The 25,782-nt window shown below is 42.1% G+C and overlaps 1 protein-coding gene across 1 annotated transcript in view; it reads left to right on the top strand.

The window, feature by feature from the left end:
• The window catches only part of SRD5A2 (steroid 5 alpha-reductase 2), a 28,147-nt gene extending 3,182 nt beyond the window's left edge, over positions 1-24,965 (top strand). Inside the window, exons 2-5 of the mRNA XM_074864831.1 lie at positions 19,886-20,049; positions 21,965-22,066; positions 23,094-23,244; positions 23,811-24,965. Of these exons, the coding sequence (XP_074720932.1) occupies positions 19,886-20,049; positions 21,965-22,066; positions 23,094-23,244; positions 23,811-23,877 (484 nt within the window). The 3' untranslated portion in view covers positions 23,878-24,965. The remainder of the gene's footprint in view (positions 1-19,885; positions 20,050-21,964; positions 22,067-23,093; positions 23,245-23,810) is intronic.
• Positions 24,966-25,782: the final 817 nt, after the last annotated feature.

The raw sequence follows: 25,782 nt of genomic DNA, 5'->3' as shown, positions 1-25,782 counted from the left end.
TACTTAATGGTGCAGTTTTTCTGACTTGAAAATTTTGAAGTGAATAAAACTGTTCCACTTTTAACTATAAATATGTTTTGTTAATCTACTCCTACTTTTACTACTGATCATCTGATATCTGTATTTAAGCATTCCTTTATGTTTGTACGAAACAGAGAGAAAAGTTTCTTCTTATATTGTTGCATAATTTAGTGACTTCTTTCTCTCCACAGGAAAGCTTTTATCATTCCTAATTTTGTCTCATCTATTAAACCAAACATACATGCGGAAGGGAAGCTTTGATTAGAGGTATGCTCAGCAGGACAATATAGTCCATAATGGAGAAACATAGATTTTAAAAAGACCACTCTGCTAGCTATTCTGCCTTCCTATATGTTATGACCAGCTGTGCTGCCCCAGTAGCTTGTGTTTGGCTGAAGGATGTATTTTGGAGTAACTTCAAGTCTTGGTCTGAAGACCCCAGGAGGTGAAGAATCCATCATTTTCTATGGAGAATCCACTGTTTTCTTTGGTAGTGTAGTCTTCTGAACTCTTTTTACTATCACTTAAACAACATGTTTAAAATGTCTTGCTTGAATTTGACGAGCCTTGATTTTGTCCCAGTGGTGCTGTTTCTCACTCTGTGCTAATTTAAAGCACTCCTTAGTATCCTTTAGTACTTTCTTACCATGATATCACTTATACAGTAATCAGATCATCTTTTCAATCTGCTTGTTACAGAGCTGTCAGGTCCTCCATCTGCACCAGTGTGATCCAGATAATATAGCAGCACATGATCATATTTCTGATGAATTAGCTACTGCACATGATATGGTGTTTATGCTGAATTTATGTTTTTATGCTGGATTTATGCCAGCTACAGGGGAACAGACATTACCTGATCTGACATAGAGTTAGAGTGGTACAGACACATGATACTTCATCCAGCACGAAGCTGGTCAGGATAAAATTACCTTTTCATAAATTTAGGAACAGGTTTAAACCAGCAAAATTAATTTGTCCTGCTTTTGGACATGGTGTCAAGTAGCCACAACACATTTTGTTTGATCTGAGGTATCCTAAACCAGATTTATAATGTCACTGAACCACAGCTGAAGGCCCTCAATGCAAGACATTTTTTTCCCTCAGCCCTCAGATGATTCCTGTGGCTTTTTTCCTCTCCTCCTTTCCTATATCCATTTTAAAATGAAGATAGCAGTGTTATAGTACCACCAGCATTGTAGTACCACATCTAGAGACATCACTTTCCTGTTCCTATATGCTACTCCCATGCTTACAGATCGGAAGAGTGCTTTTTATTTTGGAGTCACACTAGGAAGCCCTGTGTTTCCAGGCTACTTTGAACACCCTGGAGCTGGTGTAACCACGACTGTAACCAAGATTACAATCTACAACTCCTTAGGAATGGTTTGTGTTCGTATGGCTGTATTTCTTTGATTTTAAAGTAACTATTCTGTATGGGCTTAGTGCTCAGTAATGCTGTCCTACGCACATTGATATTTACCAGTTGTCTATAACTCGTGCCATTTGCCAGCTTTATCAGTGGTAATTTTGTACTTCTTGTAAAGCCATTGAGGAGTGTTGTAAGGACCACTCTGATCCTCTTCTGGAAACTCCCTGGGTTAATGCTGATGGTTTCTCATTGACCAGGACTGTGTAGAACCTCTCTGCTTGCCCAGTGGAGCCCTGTGAGCCAGGTCTGGCAGGTGGTGTGCTCCCATCCAGCCCACTGCTAAAAGAGAAGGGAGATGGTCATCTGGGTACCAACTGCTGGCCAAAGAGCGCCCCCCGCCCTGCCCTGCAGTCCAATACAAAGATTTGCTGCCTGAGAGGGTGCAAGAAGGAGGTGGATGGAGCCAGGAGACCTCCCTCCTTCCTGCCTTGGCCCGGGAGCAGCAGTCCAGCAGCCTGTGGTGAACCATGACAGCGGTACGCTCTCCATCGTTCTCTGCTACCACTAGGCAGCAGCCTCTCTCTTTGTGACAAGCACAAGATGGTGTGTTCCCTGAGGCTTTCATGAAGGGCTAAAGGCAGGTTACTGCTGCTGCTGAGGGGAGGAAAGGGGAGGGAGGAATCCCCAATCCCACCCCCTGCTTTTTGGTCTGCTGTCCTTAGTTAGCCAGCCCTTTATCTCTCAATGTGCACTTTATTACCACAGCATGGTGTGAATTTAATCAAATCCAAATGCTCTATGATGCTAAGACAAACGTCCTGTAAAAATCTGAATTTATCACATCTGTTTTAGATAAGCTCATAGCTTCTTCACTTTCATAAGGTAGGGCCTCCAAAACTACCAGAGTGGGAAGGCAGAAAAAAAGGAGAAAGAAAGTGAGAAAAGCACTGAATGCCAAGTCTGCCATCTGTATGTGCAATCTCCGTGAAAAGCTGGCCATGTGAGCTGAAAATGATGAGTGGCATAAGATGTATATACAGGAATACTTCTTGTGATAAATGACTTATAAAGTATTTCGCTTTGAAATGTAGTTTGTAATACAGCCTTTCCTGCTAAAGGGGGTGTGCTGGTTAAGGAATACAGTGAGAATGCCAGCTGAAGCCCTCAGGTGGCGGGGAGAAACCTGTTTGCTGCATTTCCATTTTGCAGTCCAGCTTCAAAGACCAAAGGTGGGAAACAAGACGTAAGATGATGAGAGGAAGCCATCGCAATCAAATTCCATATAAACCTTCATGCTGCATTTCTCTTAGAAGTGAGAAAGACTGAGTGGCGAGGGGCCAAGGAGATGCCACCATACACAGTGACAGGGAGGGAAGGCCTTGTCTCACTGACCTACAAAACTAGTCCTGAAGACACTGGTGTAAAAGAGAGGGTGCTGCATTTGCCCCCCAGTCTGCTGCCTGTAGTAGCTGAGGCATCAGCAATTCAAAGAGGCATTTCAGTTTCAAATGCCACCTAGAGTTACATTTAATTATTTATTTTCTTCTCTTGCAACTTTGTTTCCAAGCTTTTACTCTGTTAGTGTGTGTGTATATATATATATAAATTTGCTGGTTTCATTTCTGAAGTGCACTCAGGTGAATGTGACAGACATTAAGTGTGCTGCTCTTTCAGACACAGGTGGATCCCTAAACCCCGTTGGTTGCGGGTAACCCACTTAGTGTGCCTGTACTTGGTTTCCTACAAATTGACATCTTTCTAAAAAGATCAAGAAATGCAGGCTTTCATGGCAAAAGAATGGGAAACCAGGAGCATTTGAAAACAGTATCCCTGCATAAGTTTTTTACACTCATTCTGGCCAGTTCCTCTGTCTCCAAATCTAAGCTGGGGGGAGAAAGAAAAAGACTCTCCCTCTTCCCAGGCTCTGCAGAATGTGGCTCATGTAGTCCCTTTTTAAGCCTATGGTACTGCCTGGTTGGTCAGGCAGGTGCAGCATTTACCTGGACAAGCTGGTCATTTTTTTGTGTAGGTGTGCCTACTTGTGATCAGCAAGAAAAGCAGCTCAGGCCTCCAGAGAAATGCAGACAGATGCAGGCCCCAAATGAGTATGTCATTTATAAATTAATTTGCTCATAATTTGTAGAGGTATTTTGTATTAGTTCATAAGGAGTTTTAGTTATGTTTTTTGAAACATGAAGTGGGTAAACAGAGCGATTAGATTAAGTTTGAAGTATGTCTTTAGTTTTCTAAGTGGTACTCTCCTTGCTAATAATATATAATCAGACCATATAATAACCACCAGATTAAATCCAGAGATTACTTTTTTCCTCTCATAGAAATAGTTATTTTATCCTTTTGTCTTAGAAAGTCACCATCATTATGTGTCAATAACTAAAGACTTTTATTATTGGCCTCATGAAACCTATCATTAATCTTCCAATACACAACATGCAGGTATTTGACAAGTAACAAATCCTATTCTCTGTTTTGCTTCACTTCGATGCTTTGCAATAGGCCCTAACCAGAGTCGTTTTGGCCTTCACCAGCTACACAGTAATATATTTGTGTCCTCTCTCCTGCTCGTTGGACTTATCAGTAACTCTAGATCTGATAGCGATATCCCTAACAGAGGCTGGCCATTCACTCTGCCTCTTTCGTGCGTTCCTTTCTCTCCAGTCAACGAGTTTAACTTTTTGTGACTTATCCCAGTGAGTTTCAGTAATGCTAATATCTAATTTCTTCAGTGAAAATACTAGATTCATTGCTATTTTTACCCAGGTTCCTCAAATTAATGTATGGATAGTCAACAAAAGTCTCTCTTTGTATGCTTTGCCACAGAAGTGTAATATTTTCATGTACCCGGTGCTGGTGTGGAGTTTGTTTCTTTGCAGTCTCCTCTAGCATTATTAAATACTTCCTAATTATGCTCTCAAAATAGAATACTAGCTGATTGCCTTCCGAACTATGAGCACAAATAATTCTATTTATATATTCCTTTCCCCTTGGAAAGGCGGCTAACATTACAGAAACCTATAGTTTTTGCCCAGCCCAAAGTGTACCCACATAATTTTTCCTTTTATCTCTTGGACTGGAAGAATTTCTGCAGAGATAAGACTTTTACGTTTCTTTACTTCCTTTCAAGACAACATGCCTGTTAACAGTATATTTCTGTCTGATGCCAATCCATTTGTGCTAGTTTGTCACTACAAGGCAGCTTTACAATCCTTTATGGTTTGGGGTTTTTTTGCTCCAGGTTTTCTTCCCAGATAGGCATTATTGTGTGCCATGTTCCTGCTCTCCATTCCTCATCATACCCACTGATCCTACTGTGCCACCTAAGGCCATAATTACTTAATCTGATTGTTCAAGAAGGTTTTGTGTGCTTGCGTGCTGTACACAATTTGCGATTCTAGATGACATTTGTTGTCTTGCAGCCAGTCCACTGGCCTGAGCTCCATACACAGAATGTCTGTTCTGTCCTCCAGAAATAAAGGGAAGCACAATACACACAGAGCAGGTCACAGAAGTTTTTTCTCTTCATTCCATCTCTGCTACCTGGAGCAGGGCCATAGCTAAAGGATTATTCATGTTTCCTCTGAAACTTCTCTGTCACTCCTACTTGCCTGTCACTGATGAATACGCAAAGGCTTGGTGGGCGCTCAATCCCAGCTGCTCTGCAGAGAGCTGTTCAGATTGCAGTCCCAGGGCAAAGACCTAAAATCCCAGCCATGAGGCTGTCGCCAAGGCACAAGCAGGCCCCTCTGATCTCACCTATGTGAGGTTTGGGCCCAGTGAGGACGTTACAACACTTGTTATCCTGGGAGTTTAAAGCCTTATTTTTTAGAAGGTACATTCTGAGCACCAAACTCCACTGAGCTTTGATAAGACTGGTGAGGATCTGGATTTGCATTACCAGATTCCTGCTGTTGATATTGGAAAAGCAGGGTTATAAAGGGCTATACTAAGACAGAGAGAAAAAAGATTAAATTATATACAGGAGTTTCAGTAAATGTTTTTACTTACAAATAATAATGCTTTTATGAAACAAAGAACTTACTTGTTTTAATCATGGGATGTCTGTACTATTCCCTTATTGGGGCTGCTCTTTTAAGTAGGAAATAACAAGCAAGGGAAAAGCATTAAGATTCATTCCATATGCACAGTGGGAAATTTGTTGTGGACCTTGCTCTTTCAAGGTCCACAAGTCTATGGGAGGAGGTAGCACTTTTTTACTGAGCCAATAAATATAGATTGACAAAAGGACAAATTTTCACAAGCCCCTTTGTGTACTCAAAAGCTTATACAATTAGGTCATTTCCCAGTTTTAGGAAACTCTGTTAAGAAGAAAAAATTATGGAATAACCTCCTAGTAGTATGATTATAAATATATGTCCATCCCAGACACTGCACCTATTTCCCTTGGCATAAGTTATATTCTTGGTATCTCCTTCAAAATTAAAGTCATTTTGGTCAAGAAGAATTATGACAAATAAATACTTTCAAACTATAAATCAAAATAAGTTACACACCTTGAAGTGTCCTTCTTTCCCTCTAGATGTTGATTTGAATCTGGCAGGTGAATTGATCAGTAGGGTGATCCTCACTGAGTTTGGTCAAATAATTAAATTCATGTACGTCTACACCATTTGAACATAAGAGCTGTGTTAATCTTTGCTGACCACTCAGCTGACATTGTAATTATTTTTGGAATATCTCATAGATATAACAATAGTAATGAAATTATTTTGTAAAAAAATTTTAATACTAAAACTGGGTTAAAATATTCAGTGCAAATGCATGGAAAAAGTCAACTGATAAGAAGAAAAATGTATCTATTTTTGGATAGTTGCAAATTCAATTTAAGACCCAGCTAAATTTTATCTAGCTGTGAACTTCTGAAACATCAAGTGCTGCCCTATTAATACCTAAGGATGGGCAGAAACTTTCACCATTCCTAGAAAGACGCATCAAAATGTGAACTGCAATAGCAATGAAAGAAGGTCACATTTGAAGGAGATTAGTTTTGACCTCTTCCTTCCTAATTACTCTATAAACAGGTAATGGAGTAGCAACACCCACAGTCAACTTTTGCCATATATAAAATGCTGTTTCACTTGTTAACTGTGCTAGAGTTCATCAACTTAATCCAATACTTTCCATGCTGGGAGACTGCCTCCCAGAAATGTCTTTGGAAAATGTCACTGTATCAAGGTTGTCTGCAAAGAGATGTGCTGTCTACTAGAGAAAGAGGGTTTGCCTATCAGAGATGTTAAGGAACAGATCAATTCCCAGGCAGGACTCTGCTGGAGCAGATCCTGGGGCAGAGTGACAACCTGCAGCACTTTGATGTATTGGTAAAGATAGGCTGGGTGACTTTCCTAAAAAGCCAGATCCCCTTGAGCAAGGTCTTCATGTCATCATTTGGTGTGGGGCAGGAAGGCTGAAGAGAGCTCTGAATAAGCTAGCTGGGCTACTCAAAGCAGTCTAGTCACATTAGCGTGGTCTCCTGCTAGAGATGCACATGAAAATACCTCTGGACAGCATGGTCCTGCAAACCTTCCAGTGACTCCTGTCACATACCTGGGGTAGGACAATGCATGTGCATCTATAAAACTTTTGCCACTCCTGAGAACAATGAAGGACAGGAAAAAAAAGTTGTATTTACGTTATGTTATTAAGTTCTTTGTGTTTATTTGCTCCTCTTTAGAACCCTTTTTTTTTAAAAAAGAGAATCATGTTTTCAAACTTGGCCTGAGTTAAGGTTACTAGAGTGTAGATATGTGTCTCTGGTTGTTCTCAGGAAAAGCAATTTAAACTTGGCAGAGTTGTTTCTGAGAAATGTGTTTGTATTTGTTCAAACATAAAGTTTGTCAGCTTGTCAGCTAACATCTCCAGAGTTTGCCCATGCAGAGCAGTGCCTCTGGTTCATCAGAGGCTATAAGTAGGATCACTGTGTGTGAACCTGCCATCCAGCCAAGTATTGTCCAGGCCGAGACTGTAGGGGCAGAGCAGGATTTTTGATGCATTTCTGGCAGGTAGGGTACTCAACAGGGAAAAAGTGGTCTGCTAGCTGGAGTCCTGGCAGCATGGATTAGGAAAATACAAGTCTTGAATGCAGAGAAATAAAACCACTGTGAGACTTACAGTCAGGGCTAGAAGGTGGGAAGAGATAAAAAGGTCAGGTGAAAGAGAGTAGCACAGGAAGGGATAAGTAGGAGAATTGTTAGAAACAGCTAGGGCAGAAGGTGGAGCAGGAGTGAAAAGAAATGGAAGGGAGAAGGAGATGTGAGAGGGCAGTATCCAGATATCAAGAGACACTTTAATCCTGACACTTCCTATGTGTTGAGTGTTTCACTTAACAACTTTCAGTGTTAGGAAATGTTTTAACACATTTTGGGAGAGAGCAAAGGTGACCGTGAGTCAGAGTCAGCCCATCGTAGCACTTTTCCACAGGAAAAAAAGATGATATTAAGTCTTCTGATCATTCTAATGTGAGCACAAACTCAGGACCTGACCGGGCCATTTCAAATTTTGTTCCTCTCTGTACCGCCATGGATGCCATGAGGTCATACGGGTTCAGAAGAAATTTGGATTACTACCTTTCCAAGAGTAAAACATTTCAACCAATATTCTTCAAAATGTGAGCCTAAGGGTTTAGAAATTATAATTTTCAGCTTTAACATTTTTGATTGTTTTGGAAAAAAATGTATGCAGTGTTTCTGGCCATTTCAGTTATGAAGAAGACACTCCCAACACACAACAGGCCTAAACTGCTGCAGAGGTTTATTGCTGAATCTTTCAGTTTCTTATAGCATTTCTTTGCATAGTAACAAGTAAGGAAGAAGATGACCTGGTGATGCACTTCTGAACTCTGTGGACTGTGGTGAAACAGTCAAAAATCTTCTACCATTACCCTGCTGCATGTTGAAAGAGGCACTCTCAGCAGAGGCAGGACTTAGAACTGGTTTTGATAGGAGCATCTATAAAACAGAGCTAGAGAGAAACTGCTTTAGTTTACAACCTCAGTTTTCTCAGGTTTTTTTTGGTTTGGTTTGGTTTGGGTTTTTTTTACAGCAACATATAGCTTACAATCTCGAACTACTTGTAGCAGAATAAACAACCCAGATGGGTCAAGTCTTTTGTGCTGAGGGTGAGACTTCCACAGCTGGCTGTCACCTAATGCCCCCGTGTCCTTAGGTGTGTATCTCAGACACTCACAGGTCCCCAAGGGTGGACAGGCTCCCCAGCTAGAGACTGGCACTGGCAATCCTCCACCACCAGGTACCTGGCCTGTTCCTCCCTCACACAAACCAATTGCATGGGCACTCGGGAGAGAGGAAACCCGGGAGGTCTGCACCTCTCCTCATGTCCACGAGTGCCCACTGTTGCTCTGGAACAAACAACCAGCTTCTGTTGCAGCAACTGTGTAGATCAATGCTGTCATATGTCCCAGTTACTCAAAGAGTTTGTAGTTTATTGAAATGTGACACTATGGAGTCAGCGCAAAGCCAACAGAATGTGGAATTAAATAGTATAGGAGGGGTGATGTGTTTTCATGTACAGGTCAATATAAACCATACTAATCCTGTGTCATTACTGAGTCCTTTCCAGCTACAGGATCTAGGAAAGTTGCTGCAGAGGAAACAAAGACCTGCTAGGAAGCCCAAGAGCAGCAATCCTGTTGCTAAAGGTACACAGTCATAACTGCAGAAGGAGAGGGACAAAGGTGAAAGAACTACAATGAAAGAGAGGCAGAGTGCAGTGGTAGGGCAGCGAGAGGGACAACTCCTAATTGGAAAAAAAGCACATGAAGAGCCATAAAGGAGATGAGAATCTTAAGAAGGAAGGACAAAGTCAGGAAGGCTGAAAGAGCAGAATGGAGACAAAGCAGGAGTTTAGGCATAGAAGAGGAAAAGAAGGAATTACTAGAATGGAAAAAGCCAGTTAAGGGTATTTTAAAGACTGTTAGCAATGTGTCTTCCAATTCTAGTTGCAACTCTAGAGTCTAGGGTATGTTGATTGGATACAGGCTGACCAAGATTTATCTTTGGAGAGGGATAGCTTACCAAATGTCTGGCTTCCTTTGGTCATTTCTCAGCCCCATGTGGGACTGCTTATGGAAAATAATTACACTTTCTCTGATAAATGCAGTTGTAAGAGCACAGATTTGTGTATCCTTGGATTTTGTGCCATTTTTCATGTAGATGCATCCTTTTGTTCTGCTCACACTCTCAGCCTCTGTGAACTCTCTGAACTCTCTGCTCCAGTGAAGCAATGAGCTTTTTGAAGTGCGTAGCGTAGTGTCTGGTTAAGTTACTCTGGCACACGTTTCATGCTTTTGGCAGACACCCACAGTTTAGCAATAGGAACAAAGTGATCTGTCTTCATAAATATCGAGTGGTTATTTCTGGAGAAGAAAAGAGTGAGATACCTTGCTGAAATATATGCTTTGGCTGGCTAAGCCTTTGACACACCATTGCTTAGATAAAACAACAGACATTTAATCTTTAAGTGCTGCTGCCCTTTAGATACGATCAAGCAGTAGAGGCAATCATGAAACACCATGAGATCTGCACATTTTTTGTCACCACAATCCCTCTAGTCGTGTTGACCTTTGTCCTGTCCTCTAATCCCCATACAAGTATAAATCTGGACCAAGTTTAGTTAGGGTTTCAGCTGAGATAGCTGGCCTGGCATTGAGTTCAGTCTGCAGCCTGAGCAAAAGATTTTCTTGTGCTGTTTTTTTTGCTCAGCTTATTCCAGATCTCATCCCTGCACCCCAGCTTCTGTCAGAGCCTCTCTCTCACAAAGATAGCTCCAAGTTCCCATTCCCAGATAGTTCCTGGCTGCGCATAGTCCTCAAATTTTCTTCTCATTCCTGATGGATGTTTGTCTGGCCTGTCCTTAACAATTGCCATTGATAGAGATTCCTTCAACCCTTCAGCTAGTATGTTCCAGTGCTTCTCTGTCCTTCCCTAATGCCTAAGCTGCATTTTCTGTACAGCTGTTTAGGCCTGTTACTTCTTATTTTGTTCCCGGTAGACAAGGAGAATGTTTCATTTCTTTCTTCTTTGCAGCAATTTTTTATACAGTTGTATAAACAACCCTGAGTCCTTCAGTTTTCTGCATGTCACATTTCCTAGACTACAATTGTTTTTCTCTGGGCTGCTTCCACTTTGTCCTCATCTTCTGTAAAGTGCAGAGTTCAGCTGGACACAGTATAATTTAAGTTCCTATTAACACCATGCAAAGGGGAATGATTACTTCAGGTGTCTCCAACAGCACTTCCATTCCCACATTACATTTTAACATTTGCCTTTTTCACAACAGCCTGACATCATTAGCTCATGCTCAGCTACCAGCACTCCCTCTACTATCCAGCCTGTTCTCCAGCTTGTCTTTTACATTTTGTCAGTCTTACCCAAGTGCAGTATTTTGCCATTGTCTTCACTGATCACACCTACTGTTTTAAAACTATGAAACCAATATTTCAGGATTATTGTAAACTCTATCCCTCACTCTTGGTGTGCTCAGCATCTCCCAGAGTTGTGCCAGCCACAAACATCAGGAATGTTATTTTTTTTCCCAGAGGTGTATCATTCATGAAACAAACCTCTGAGTAGTACCAGAAAAGTCTTTTTCAGAACCTCTCTCAAAATATCCTTCTAGTTTGATAGGGAACAATTTTTAGCTATCCCTTGATATAATTTATCAATTAATTTTGCAGCCACTTAAAATAACATCCTCTAAACCAGGAAACCCCAAGTTACTTATAAGATTGACATGTGAGACAGTGTAAAAAATCTTACTGAGGTCAAGACATGGGTCAAGGCCTTCTGCTGCTACCGTCCCTCTCCTATAATATATCTAATTTATGTCAATTCCTTCACTCAACAAACCTATTTTAAGAAAATAGGATTACCTAAGTTAAATATGGAAATGAGTCCTGCCTCCAGCTGTTGTAGATATATAGCACTCCCAGTCAAGGAGGCTGTTACAAGTATTAGTGTTTGGCTTTTTGGACAAAAGGTCCATCATGCCGTACATCCTGCACTCCAGTACTTGGCTGTGTAGTACTTGGCTGAGGACAAACTGTGGGTCTGTGTGTGATGGTCATGATTTCAACAGGGATCTGTACAGAGGACCTATTTCCTTTGCTCTACTAGCTTCACTTCAACTTCTTTGGCTATGAAAGAGCAAAATATTTTAAAAACAAATCCCCATCTTTCCAATGAATTTGCCAAGTTTGGCAAGTGATGGTGAGAAAGATATTAACTGCTGGTTCTAGGCTCTTGCTTCAGTCACCTTTGGTTATAGGATTTCAGTCAATTTTTCACAAGGTTTATTTCAGCTCACTCAGATCTCCTTTCCACATTACAAACAAAAAGGAAGAAATAAGTGGTTAGCTAATAACAAATATAAATAAAATAATATTTCATAATTAAGGGTATTTAAAACCTATTTGGTGTTTGTACACCAAAATGGAAACATTTGAGAAACAAATATACTAATATAAATGTATACTGAGTGTAACTTGCTGATGGATTGTGACTTGCTGATGCATCTTGTTAATGCACCAAACCCAACAATTCTGTTCTTAGTTTCCCTTTAGAAAATGCATAATAATTGAGGTATAGGGTTTTGTTTCTATACCTGCTAAAGCCAGTAGAAAAGATCAATGCTTTTCACAATTCAATGCCTTTTTTTACAAGTGACAAGAAAGAATTCTTCTTTGTTGGTTCTAACTGAATGCTGGTAATCACTAGGAAATACCAGATTTATCCAGTGTCAGTTTCAGAAGTGATGGAAGAAGAAGAAGAGGAGTAAGGAAGTAATTTATAAAAAAACTTGCAAAACACTTTTGAAACCTGCCTGCTGTTGCAGTGAATTTAGAAAAGCAAAAATTTTTGCCTTGGAGTCAAGCCTACACAGTTCTTTACTAATTAAAACCAAATACCCATTCTTAGGTCCTGTCCCTTCCATTTTCCTTCCTTTTTTCAATGACATGTACTTTATTAAGTGTAGCACATCTAATAGTTCCTGTATGCAATGTGAAGAGTACTCCATTTCATCTGTAAACTGTATTTGTCCTTCTTACTTTGCTAACTGTATAGCATGCCTAAAATTTGTAGCAATCAATGAGGCACTACTGACTTGTGCTAGATGGTCAGAATGACTGATTTTAGGTGTTTATAGTGTTGGAACTGAGCATTACGTTGCTCAGATTCTTTAAATGTATCAAGGTCAAATGCATCATGTTTTTTTTCAGCTATGATAGTAATATAGAAGCAGCATTTTATTTTTAGCCATCCACATCAGAAACACATGCTTTTGCAAATATTTGTATATTTTTCCTATAATCCCACTTTATTCAAATGCAGTTATAAGCAACTGAGTTTTTCTGACCCGGCACCAAGGATTCAACCTGAAGTCTGTATTTAACTCTGTGGCCAGAAGTCAAGCGCAGTTGCTGATTCCCTTTGACTGTCAGTCTTTGATGAAGTTGGCTTCTGCAAGTGCTGTCATCCATGGTGTCAGCCTTCCTGGGATAGTGAGTATCACTCTGCAGCTTTGCTCATAAATGCTGGTGTTAATCTCATCTATTCTAGGGAGTTTACTCTATCATTTTAACTCATTCAGTTTGTGTGTAATGCTAGATGGGTTGTGAGACATTATGAAACCCTGAAGTTATCATACTCTATTAGAGCAGAGGTCCTTCACAGTCAGCACTCTGTCTTGGCAGAAGCCAATATCAGATGATTCAAAAGAAAGGGCGGTAAATGATGGTCAGTTGCCTGGGGCAGCTGCTACCTTCTGCCTCTCTTAAATGGAATACAATATATCCCCTGAAATATGAAAATGAGTATGCATTCCAAACCTTTAGACTTTTTCTTCTCTTTTTTAAAGGACCTGCCTGTGTCTGTAACTTGTGGTTATCCCCCTTCTTCTCCCAGTCCTACCAAGCTCTTTACTTCAATGTTGTTTTTATATTACAGAAATTTATTTTCATTGCATTCAAACTTACTTCCTTTCAGCATCATGAAAGCTCTTGGTCACAGCTATTCAGCTCTCCCAAATAAATTATTTTCTAATATTGTATGTTAAACTCCAGTCCAAATTCAGCAGCCCCAATAGTTCAGTATGGCAGTCTCTTCCACACCTCTTCCTGTTTCGCCACTGAATCTTTCTGCATTTCTGCTGTCTTTGCCTTAAATCAGTGCTGCCCAGACTTTCTGCTCTCCATTGTCCTTCTTCTCAAGAACTCCCCAAACCCAAGTGTGGTGCCATCTGTCTCAGGGTTTCCTCAGTCCTTCTCCCATCCCTTGATCAGATGTGTGCCTGCATCTCTTGCCCAGGAAAGATGAGTCTGCTCCTGCCAGAAGTCTTCATCCAACCCTGAACCTGCTACTAAGAGACCACAAAGAAAGAGTGTCCCTATGAACAGGCTTCAGGTTGGATGAATTTAATGAGTGAGCCACAAACAGCCCAAGGATTGTAGACTGAGCACATTGTTTTAGACAGAATACTCAGAAATTAATCTGACATGACAGGTTTACTGTTGTTTTATATAGCTGAACTTATACAGCTTTTCAGTAATATATGTATCTTTCTTGTTCCTTAAATTGTAGTCATCACAAGTTTGTCCAAGGGTCTTTGGAGGAACATGGAAGTAGGATGTTTTGCATGTGGTTTGGAAAGTCATAGCTAGATCTGTAAATCTGTGTGATTAAAATAAAAAGGGAGTTGTCTTGCTCCCATCACAGTCACTAGACAATGATTTATGATGAATTTTCAAACTGGGCCTTTGACCAGCAAGTGATTACAGTTATCTGATGGTTTCACACAGTCCCAGTGATGCAGAAATTGGGCACGGAGCAGCCCCCTGCCCCAGGGAAGGAAGACATGCCCTGCAGCTGGCCATCACCCAGTGGCACACACAGCCACTGCACACCCTCTGCACTGGTGGGCTCCGCAGGCAGCTGGAGCTAGACAGCAGCTCCAGAAGAAAGCCCAGCTTCTGAATTCACAGCCTTCCTTACGTCAGGAGATGAGATACACCTGCAACACTGCAGTCAAGAGATCTGCCGACTGTCCTGTACCTGCAGTGGGTATTGCCAGAGGCTTAACAGCCAGTCCAGCACTCCTGCCTGCTGGCATTGCTGGCATGTGTGTGACCTGGATGGTAGCCCAGATTTTGTCCTTGAGGCTGTGCCAGAGCATGTCTCACTGTGCACACCTTCTTAGCAAAAGGGACACAATCCACCCTGTGCAGTACAAGTGGTTGCTAATAACCTACTTGCTCTCCTTGTTTAAATATTCTTGGCTTGTTGACCTTTTAGGGCTACTACAGAGTGCGTAAGAATAAGTAGGAAAGGGCAAATCATCTCAGGGTGGGATGTTTGAGGAGTGGAATATAAGGGGTGAAGAAGCTCTACCCCAGTTTGTGACACCAGGGCATCTGTAGACATCATGATGAGGGAGAGTTAAAATGCTTGGTTTCACTTTTGAAAGTATTTTGGGGTATTTTGTTTTACTTACCCTTTGAACTGATAGCAAGATTGCCTGCTGCTTGAAACTGGCATTTTAACTGTCACATTTGTTTAAACCCAATCTGGGATAACTGAAAAATTTTGAATTGGGCACAAGAAAATTACGTGCCAGGTTGTGCGCTGGTGTTGACTATACATGGATAATAGACTTGACAGTCTTCTCCTGTAGGTATTCAATGGAAGTCCGTGTAACACAACTTAAAAATAGTAAAAGTTAAAAAATACCTGAGTGCAATCCACAAATAACCTACAAGATTGGGCTCAAAAAGAGAAAATATGTGCAGATTTTAGCACAGAATCTTCAGCAGCAGATGTCTTTGGGACATGTCATACGACATCATTAAATCCAGAATAATTAGAGGTTTTGGGCAGGACATCACAGATACCCCCAAGTAGAAGAATTCCATTACGTTTGTGAACATCTTGAGCCTTCTCCATCCAAGTGGTCAGGTATGCCAAGGGTGCCAGCAGCTCCTCAGCAATGTGATTCCAGTGACAAGCTATGGCAAAGACTCCTATGCTGTTAATTGTAGGTGCAAATAAAACTGTTTTAAGATTGGTGTAATCTCCCCAGGTTTGGACACCAATCTTTTCAACCTGTTCACAAGACAGATCAAAAGGAACTCCACTGTTTCATACCAGGGAAGTCCTTTCAGGTCTGACTGGTCTGTAGTTAGTGTAACACAAATCACATATTTTTGCTTATCACCTGTGTTACAGGTATTTGTACAAACTAAGAAAACCAAAAGCATCCCCCTAAGAAGGGAGCTGTAGCGAAGAGTCTAGAGAGAGGCCGAATAATGATGGAGGAAATAATAATAGTCCCAAACAGTGACAAGAAAAGGGACTGGGTGAGAGTCAGAGTCAAAACTAAAAACAGAACAGCAAAGGTGAGATCGGAGCTGAGTGCCCACCACAGTACCCATCCTTTCCTGAAAGCATCCAAGGAGTAGCCAGGCAGAGGCAGGAGAGGGAGAGGAAATCAGGCCTGCACCCACCAGGATGGCTCCCATCAGCCTTCCCTCTCTGGGTGCCCTGGACAGCCAGCGAGGCTGGGGACAGAGGGGGAAGGAGCTGGGGAGGGTGTCCTCTGACTTAGCGAGGCCTTTGGTTGAGAAGGTGCCAATAAAGTGGTGAGAAGTGCAGACAGCACCTCAGCAAGGGGGTTTCAGGGTGCAAGAGAAGGGGCTGTGACATGTGCTCTCGATGTGGCAGGGTGTCGTTCCCCTGCAGGAGGGGCATGGCTCACCCACTGCATGACCCCTGGAATGACTGTGGCCATACCCACTGCTCAGTGAAGTGTCTTCCAATGCACATCCCCAGCTGACCGAGGAGTCAGCTCAGCTTACATGTGAGCTGTGAGGGCCCTGATGGCATCGCTCTCGCGAGGGCCTGGCTGCCTGGCCTCACTTGGACCACCAGCCCTCCTTACCTTTTGTACGTCTGGGTGGGACAAGCGAGGAACTGGAGCGTGTGGAGCCTAGACCGCGTGGAAACAGTTCTCAGGAACCATTGAGCACACTGGTTCATCCTCACCAGGGATGCAGGGCAGGACCTGGCTGCCCCCATCCTCCAAGAGGAGCCGAAAAAACCCTGCAGGGACTCAGAGCAGCCCTGGTCAGAAGTCCATAAGACTCTTCTGGAGGCTGGCCAGGGTCACGGGATGGGCCAGGGCATTCAGACAGTACCCCAGCATGGGTAGGACAAGCTTGGTTATGGCCAGCACCCTCCTTCAAGGGGAAAAGCATCACATCAGCCCTGCCCACCTCTGCAGTATCTCTGATTCCGGTCCTCTAGTTCATCCCAGTTAGGCCCAGGAGAGGGCCTGCTGGCAGAGGGCTGGATGGGCAGATACAGCAGTAGGCTGGTGTCCCACAGGGTGCACGGGTAGGAAGCAGCCAGGTACCCCCATCCCCAGCTGCCAGCCCCAAGCTCTTGACCCAGTTGCTCCAGGTGTAAAACACCTCATGAGCACTGGAAACACCTCAAGTTTCCAGACTGGAAAACATGAGCTGCTACTGTCTGAACTACTGCGTCTGGGCCCTGGAGAGGAGAAGGCACAGCAGCAGCATAAAGACCTCCAATTAACAAGCTGTTGGTGGAGGACTGAGAGCCCACTCTTAGTGGATTATGGTAACATTTGTGAAAAGATTTCCACCTTCTGTGGAAAGAAGGGCAAACCTATAGTTTCCCCCAGTTTGGGTGAGGGTCTCTGGAGTTTTCAAGGAACTTCACCTTTAAGATGAAATTTGATGCCATGTCAAATGATTTTCTCTTCAAAGCCTGTTCTTCTGGAAAATAAATGATGGACAAGAAGATGAATAATTTATTAATCATTCATTTAAAAGAAGTTGTTGGCAATGGTTTAGTCAGATGCAGTGCCTTTGGCCAGTAAAGATAATAAAGGAATAAAGGATTAGTCATCAATATTGCACTGAAAGAAAAAGGTCAAATTTGTCATTGGTCTAAATCCAAAAGGTCAGGTTTTGTTCTGTTATTCTAAAATGGTGGCCTTTGGTCCCTCTTTGATTTTCACACTGCAAAATAATTCCAGCAGAGATGCAGACTCCTCCATGGAATATTTAAACCTATTAAATGTCCCTGCTTTATTTCAGTTGTTTTTTCAAAATCCATCAGGAATAGTTTGTGCACCCTCAAGTAGCCAGGTAGTACAAGCTGACAAGTACTGTATTAAAACAAAGACTTAAGGCATTGTTCAGATACAGAGAAGTGAACCCGGCCTCTGGATTCACAGACCCAAGTGGATTTCCTTGAAGAAATTGTTCGGCAACAATGATTCTTGGATGAATTCCTGACTTGGATTTTCAGAACTTCTATGAGATGGGGTTTCAGCAATGCCAGGATTTCACTCCCTCAACAAAAAAAAAAAGCTGATGCCTTCTGACTCCCCTGCAATTGTACTTATACTTCACAAGCTGGTTCCTTCTGTCCTGCATCCACTGCATCCATGGTAGATAGGTAGGTCTATGGCTCATTTTTGCCTTGCAGGACAAGTCACCTTTCAAGGGCCTATGACCTTTACCCTGCAACAGCAGCACCAGGAAGCACCACGGCAACAATCAACTTTGCTGGGAGCTGAGAAATGCCAGCTCATGCTAGAAACTTCTGTTTGTATCCGCTGTAAAAATGGAGAGACTCTCAAACATAACTGGTTTTGACAAAAGATAAAGCAGTGCAAGTCCCACTCCAATCTGCTGTATAAATTTGCCTCCTGAATTCACTTTGTGTAGTTTGATATCATTCTCTCTTCTATACAATTTGCTTTTTCCCAGTTTCCATTTGCAAGTTTCTCACTTTTTCTCATAGCTGTTAAAGTCCAATTTGTCAACATTACTTCAACAGTCAGGTCAGATTGCTAAAGCTGGCCTTGCCTACACACAACTCCAGCAGTCCATTTCCCAAGGGCAAAACTAGTAATTATTGGTAACATTACTCCAAAGACCATTCCTTTCCATACTGTAATAAATATGACAAATGTGATACCACTGTCTGAAAAATATTTTCCACACCTCTTAGGTTTAAGTATAGAAATATTTAGAACTTCTGCATCACAACTGTCTTAATTGCTGGAAATCTGGCTTGCCTTGCTTTGGAAAGCAGTGAATACATTAACATGTTGTTGCTTGTACTCTGCTTACTCACTTTCAGATACACTCAGTACGATTTAATCTAGATTTATAATGTTATGACATTTTATGCCTCAGCTTGCTCAAGTTGATATTGGCAACCTGGGATGTGAATTATTTATCAACAGTGCTTATATACTGGTATGATGAGCACCATCCAAAGCCCAGGAGGGCAACAGAAGGAAATTAAGAGTGTAGATTTTACCACATACAGAACTTAATTGGCCAGCTAAGAAAATACCTAACAAATATGAATATAACTTCTTCATTTCACTCTCCCAAGGATGATATGGATTGTCAAGAGGGATACACCCACCTGAACCAAAGATATGTGAAAAATAAAACTATAGAAGCACAAATTATTTGCTCTTAATGCATGTTAATGCTAGAGCTAGCAGAACTTTTGTCTAAGGAAGCCCTAGGTGCTGGAGCTGCATGGAAATCTTGTGTTTAGCATATTAAACTTAGTTTTTTAGCTCTTCTTATTTTAAAAAAAAGCTAGAAAGCCTCGAGGAAACATAGGGACTGGAGGCAAAGCAGGTCCCCCAAGCAGCCAACAACATCGCTCTGCTTCTGTGTTGAAGTGTCTAAGCAGAGCAGGACAGAGCTGCTGCATGTTGGAGATGAGCAGAGGTCTCTGAGTGGAGTGGGAGAGACTGGGGGATGGGATTACACCTCAGGCTATATACTGCAGGGCATGAGAGAGCCAGAGGAGTCTCAACGCTGAGGGCTAAAGCCCTCAGGGATTGGTTCTTGTAGTGGGATCAAAAATGTCTTCTCCATAACAAAGCTCCTCCACAGTGCTTGTGGCATAGCAATGCTCATTTGGAGAATCAATATTACAATTGGTACTGCCCTGCAATACTTTGATTTGAACATCAGCCTGTCCATGTGCCTCCACAGCATCCTTTGCTCAGCCCTCTACAGCATTACAGCAACAGGCAGCCAAGGTCTTAAAACAGAAATACTGTTTGTGGGCACAAGTTCCTCGCTTTGCCAACAGGGGAGAAGGAAGACAGAGAGACATTTCCAAGACAAGTGACTCTGGATGAGATTTCTAGCTTTTCACCTTGTGTTCGGTCCTGAAGGACCAGAAAAATGTGGGTATCTGCAGTATTTCTTGTTCCCATTACCTGCTGATCTTATTTTGTTACAGTTGTTTTCCATTTTTTTTATCTCTATTGATCTTTTTTATATTTTGTGTTTTGTTAAAGTTTTTTTTCCTACAGCAGAGATATTGCAAATACAATGTTATCATGAGTAATGTGCTGACTTTGTTTTCTTATCTACCTCAGGACATTTATTTACCCCTTCTTCACTAGAGGCAGACCTTTCCCACTGCAATTGTTTTTCTTTGGCACGTTATTCTGTATCTATAATGGCTTTCTTCAGGGGTACTACCTGATTTACTGCGCTGAATATCCAAATGATTGGTGCACTGACATCAGATTTACATCAGGTAATTACAGCTGCAGGATTCCCAAGATCTAATCTCCAAGTAATTTGTAAGCATTTTGAATTATGTCTTAATCTTCACTGAACATGTGAGTCAAATCAGTTGTGATGGAAATCAACATAAAACTTGCCTGCTGGCCCAGATAAAACAAATAAATATGCAGTGACTTTTTTTTTTTTTTTTTTTTGCTAGACAGCCACCTTTGAAGGCTATGATGTTATGCGTTAGTCTCAAATCACCAGCTCTGTTTTACTGACACCACTCTAGAGCCTCCCACTGCTACAGGCTGTGGAGATGCAATCTCAGGCCTCGGCTGAATGAGGATGTGCCCTTGTTCAGCCAGAAGTGTCCACCCAGCAGAGGCCGTGTGCAAGCACAGACTGTGGCTTTCTCTCCCCTGGCAGGGAGCTTTGCACTTGATGCAGCTATTCCGACTGAAAGAGAAAAGAGGGGCAAAACCCCAGCATAAATGAGGCTTTAGAGACAAAGGGCTCTTTTCTCTTGTGTAAGGCACATGGGAAGATTAGGGATCATGCACAGTCTGGTTGTATGTTAATATGGTTCCTTTATATTCTGTAACTTAATAGCCTAGCTGAATTTCACCCTGTAAAAATCCCGGAGAGAATGACTGAGCAAGAGCAGCATTACACATTTGGTGCTGCACAGAGGATGGTTTTTAAAGGCACACATAGAAATGAAGATTAACATGGAGGTCTGCGGAAATGTTTTGGATATGACAAGTACGAAGTAACCAAGGTACTTTCTGTTCAGACTGTTGATGCAAGCTCAGTCTTTTCAGACAGCATCACATATTAAAAATCCTGGACATTGTTTAGTTAGAGCTCCCATACCCAACAAAGAAAACACCACATCACATAATTTGCATTATTAATATAATCCATATTTATTTTTTTAAAAAAAGGAAATCAGCATTAGCAGTACTTGAAATATTAAATAAAACACAAACAGTATATTCTTCCTCTACAGACCCTTACCAGCTTCCTGTTGCAACTGGAAGTGTTGAGGTTTTATCACCACTTAGCCTTTCTTCTAACTTCGTAGCACACATCACCTCTATTTCTTTCCTTGCTTCCCAATCATTGTCAGAGGTGATTTTCTCAGTGTCTAATGTGGCATGAAATGTAGGGCATGTCACCTGCAGAGTTCCTCAATCAAATGCCTCTGTTTTTTCAGCTAAATGGAGTATGGTCAATTAATCATTCCGGCCAGAAGCTATCAGCATCCTTCAGCAAGTAACTGCTCCATGTGCATGCCCATAGCTCTGTCCAAGCAGCCTTGCTGGCAGTGGGCTGAGCTGCGCTGAGATGTGGATTCCCTTCCCAGCTCCAGTGATGTGCTGGATAAGTCTGTGTTCTCTGTGCTCCTCTTTCCCCAGCAGTAAAATGAGAGCAATAGTACTTGCCTACAGCTCAGTGGTTACTCTGCAGTAACATTCACAGCTGTGGCTGGCTGCCATTAGCCAGCAGTGTCAGTTGGGTACTTTGTCCCCCTCCTTGATGTTCAACAAATGGTGACTATGGCCAGCTGGGAAGTTGAGTTTTTTCTCACACCAGCTGAAAGTGCTCTGGTCTCACCAACAAACCAGTGTGCTCAGGATGCTCACCGTTTTGTCCAGAGTTGCTCTCCACACTGAAGCTATCCAGTGCAGCTGATCCCAGAGGACTGTGATCCCATGACTGACACAGAGATAGAGGGTTATATTTGTCACCAGTCACCTATGCTTCTCCTGTTCAGCAGCCTTCTCAGTAGTGGCGCATCTTTTGACTTGAAAAAAAATCCACCCACCTCATATTAGGTCTCCTATCTGCCTGCTCCAAAGATAAACCTCACATATGTGCTTGAGTAGGAATAACTAGGCAGAGCTGTTTTTCTAATCCATTTCTTGTTTGTTTCTTAGGCCTCCTCTTATTTCTGCTGGGAATGGGAATCAACATTCACAGTGATCTCCTGCTGCGCCAGCTGAGAAAACCCGGGGAAGTTACTTACAAGATTCCTCAAGGTATATTCTTATCCCCCACCTCCTTGGAGAAAGTCGGGCAGCAGGATAGATAATGTATTCTGATGGAATTCTCAGCAAAATGACAATAATAGCAGAGATGCCAGTATCGCACAGGTACTCGCTTTGGATGCCCCTCTGAGCTGCAGGGACTAGCGTGAGCTGGCTGCAGACAGTCCATGAGAAGCAACAAGAGTATCTGGAAAACAGGAGCTATGAGGAGAGGTTTTAGGAAGTGGGCTGGGTAATTTAGAGAAGATTGAAATGGGACATAGGGAGAGGATTTTAGCCTTGTGAAAGGCATCTGCAAAGAAGGAAATATTCTTCTCCATGGCCAGGAAGAAATACTGGACTTCTTACACTGCAAAAGGGAGATTCAAAGTGTAAACTTTAGGGGAAAAAATAACACCAAGGATGCAAGGTGCAGAATTTCCTTTCTGTCCCCTTCAAGGTGGGGCTTGGTGAGGAAGAGTGGCTGTGGGCCAGAGTGGTGAACCAGGAAATGTCTAGTTCTGTAGAGCAATTGAGATGGGGATCTGGGAATTCCCTGGTTTTGGTGTTGACTCCTTCCGCTGGCTTGTTACGGATGGTAATATCTCTCCCCCAGAGTTTCTCATCTCCACTACTTAACTGCCTCTTGTAGATGCTGTGATTAGCTAAGATGCAAAACTGAGATCCAGATTTTGCATTCCCCAAAGGTCATGGAATTGCAAAATATTTTTTAGGGCCTAAAGAGAATTGACTAATGTTAACAATTTTAATTTAAATCTAATAATGGACTTTCTTAAGTACTTTTCCAAATGAAAATAAATGATTGTGAAAGTGCTGGAAACCTCTGGGTTAGAATCACCTTTGATTCCTGTACTTGTACAAGTCATGTACAAGACCCTCCTTCAGGGCAGTGGGTTTAGGTTGCTGTTATGGGCTCTGAATAAGAAAGATAGAATATTCTTCTGCTGACTTTATGGGAAAGAACTTTCCATATGCATGAGATGACTGTAAAAATTACATATTTTGTCTGTCGATACAGGGGGACTATTCACCTATGTTTCTGGAGCCAACTACTTTGGAGAAATTGTGGAATGGTTTGGTTTTGCCATAGCAACCTGGTCCCTACCAGCCTTTGCCTTTGCCTTTTTTACGCTCTGCTGCATTGGGCCACGAGCTTATCACCATCACAGGTATCAAACCATTTCCTGCTGTATGCTGCTGCTTGCTCTTGGAGTGCAGTTTGCAAAATGCTAGGGAGGGGCAGAGGAGCAGGGCCAGGATTCAAGACAAAATTGAAATTTAATACTATGTACAAAAATTGTATCGGCTTATTTGTGACTGGGTGAAAGTAAGTCTATCAGCTGGAGCCCATGTTCAGTCAGGTGGGCCTGATAGTCATTTAATCTGACATGAGTTACATCACTGCTTCCACCGTGTTAAAGTCTCTTTAAATGTGAACCTTTCCTAAGGGTTCTCTTGCAACCTCTGCAGTCCTTTGGAGTAGATACGGTCCCCTGCTCTGAATTCCTAAAGTTTCTACTTTAGGTCTGTTAGAACCTTAACAGTATTATCAGCTTTCACTTAAGTAAATAACCTGGTGTAAATAGTTTCAGAATGCTTTTTTGCAGAATAACACACAAAGGTTACAAAGCAAGGCAGTTTGGAGGAGTTTTCAGGTTCCTCAGCTATGCTGTATTGAAACTGTGCAGTTTTGTTGTATGTATGCAGGTTCATTCTCTTGCTTATTTTCTTTCAGGTACTATCTCAAGACATTTACGGACTATCCAAAATCAAGGAAAGCCTTGATTCCTTTTGTTTTTTAATGATTGAAATATGGACTCTGTTCTGCTTTTACAGGGCTTTTTTCAATTCCTAGTTTTAATGTTAGGTCTGACTAATTGTACAATTGATAACCTGGGGTTGTAACAGACAAGAAGGTAATTTGGAACTGAAGTTCTTGTTTTTAATTACAGGGAAAATTGCAGATAGTTGTGGGCAAAGGGCTTGTCAGTGGAGTTCTACCTATGGAAAATGGATATATAACTGCACTGACACCAGAGAAAAAGCATTGGCTAAAAACTGATGCAGAAAAGTAGAAAGTAAGCCCATGACTCCAGAGAAAGTCTTCAGCAGCCACTCCAATTTATAGCACTTCTGCAGCTGCTTCTTCCTGCCTCCATGCCATAGTATGTGTGCCCTTGGTCTGCTGGCACTGCCCTAGGTCTTGCCATGCTTTAAACAGGAGTAAGGGTCTCCTTTGCCAGGAAAATAACTCAGCCCATTATTTTTCATCTAAAATCCAGCATAACTCCCAGAACCATAATGCAACAAGAGGATATTTGTGCCAGCACAAGGCTGGGAGCACTATGCCATGGCACAGAGCGATGCAAAGTACTCAGCGATGGAAGTATCTGAAGCTGGCACTCACAAGCACAATGTCTGTGTTCCTTCCTTAAGCAATATTCTCCTCACTGTCAGATGATTAATCTTCAGCCATCAGGGTTTTTTTTAAATGTACTTTGTCAAAGCAATTGTAGCTCCATTAGGATTTTTCTTCTCTTGCAAATCCAGAGCTCTTTTCAGAATAAAAATTTGTCCATTCAAAAACACTCAGTTGTTGTTCATAGAGTCTTGAGATGGTGATGTATGACAAAAGTTAAAACAAATAAAAAGCTCTGTGTTGAAGAAAATATTCTCCAACACTGGCAGTACATTTTGTCTACAGAGAACATTTTCAGATACTCATATTAGGAAATGATACAGAGATATTACTGAATTTTCACAAAAACACAGGATGTCTCTTCTTAATTTCAGAATATAGTCAGGAATTTTCAAAAAAATTTCATTAACCTCAATGGGAGGAGACATCCCTATGGATGTGGATAGTTTTAGTTACACTTTAGACCATAAAGTCCTGCTAAGAATTATGCCAAGTAGCTGGAAAGACCAGACTACACATACTAAACATACTACCTGTTGCTGGAGTAAGCTGATTGACTGTACACAATTTTCTCCAAAACACAATAAAATTTATGTAAAACACAGAGCTGTGCTAGCCTATAACTTACTGTTTGCAGAAACATGTCTCTGTGATGTTGCTTACCAAGTCCTGCTCATGCTGGCTTCCTCCTTCTGGGTAAAGCCTCCCTTATTTGCATATTAATTGTCTTCATTATGGTAGAGCAGAGCAGCCGCCGAGGCTGGGTCCCATTGCATTAGTGCCTGTACAGAGCACAGGAGAGCTGGACCCTTTGCCATGTGTAGGCAAAGGTAAAGGAGGGATGAAATAAGGCGCCAGTAGAGTTGTCATTGCACGGGCCATGAATTTCACATCAGCACCAGAAACGTCTTTTGCTTTTGTTTCCTTATTTAAATCCTCTGTGTGGAAACACACTGGGAAGGGGGTTGCTGGATGTGAAGTCAAGGACAGGAAGGCTGGAGGCGACAAGGATGCTGGTGGGAGGGAATGGCCTCTTCCCCAGGGAGTGGATGCTGAATGTGAGCAGCGCTGTACTCCCCAGAGCTCCCAGCCTCAGCAGACCCTCCTTGATGATTCCTCTTTGTGCTTTTTCCCCCCCAAAGCCTCAGAAGTGGTGAGAGAGCAAATAGCCTGTGGGTACCAGTGCCCATAGCTGCTGTCTCCTCCATCTATTGCCAAGCCTGGGAAGGGAGCAGGGACCAAGCTGTGCCTCACCCTTTGGACCAGAACAGGGTTTGTGCACACTTCT

Source organism: Strix uralensis, chromosome 3, assembly GCF_047716275.1.
Source record: "Strix uralensis isolate ZFMK-TIS-50842 chromosome 3, bStrUra1, whole genome shotgun sequence".
NCBI classification, from domain to species: domain Eukaryota; kingdom Metazoa; phylum Chordata; class Aves; order Strigiformes; family Strigidae; genus Strix; species Strix uralensis.
Note: the sequence above shows the minus strand (reverse complement) of the source record. Positions and strands in the feature narration are given on the sequence as shown.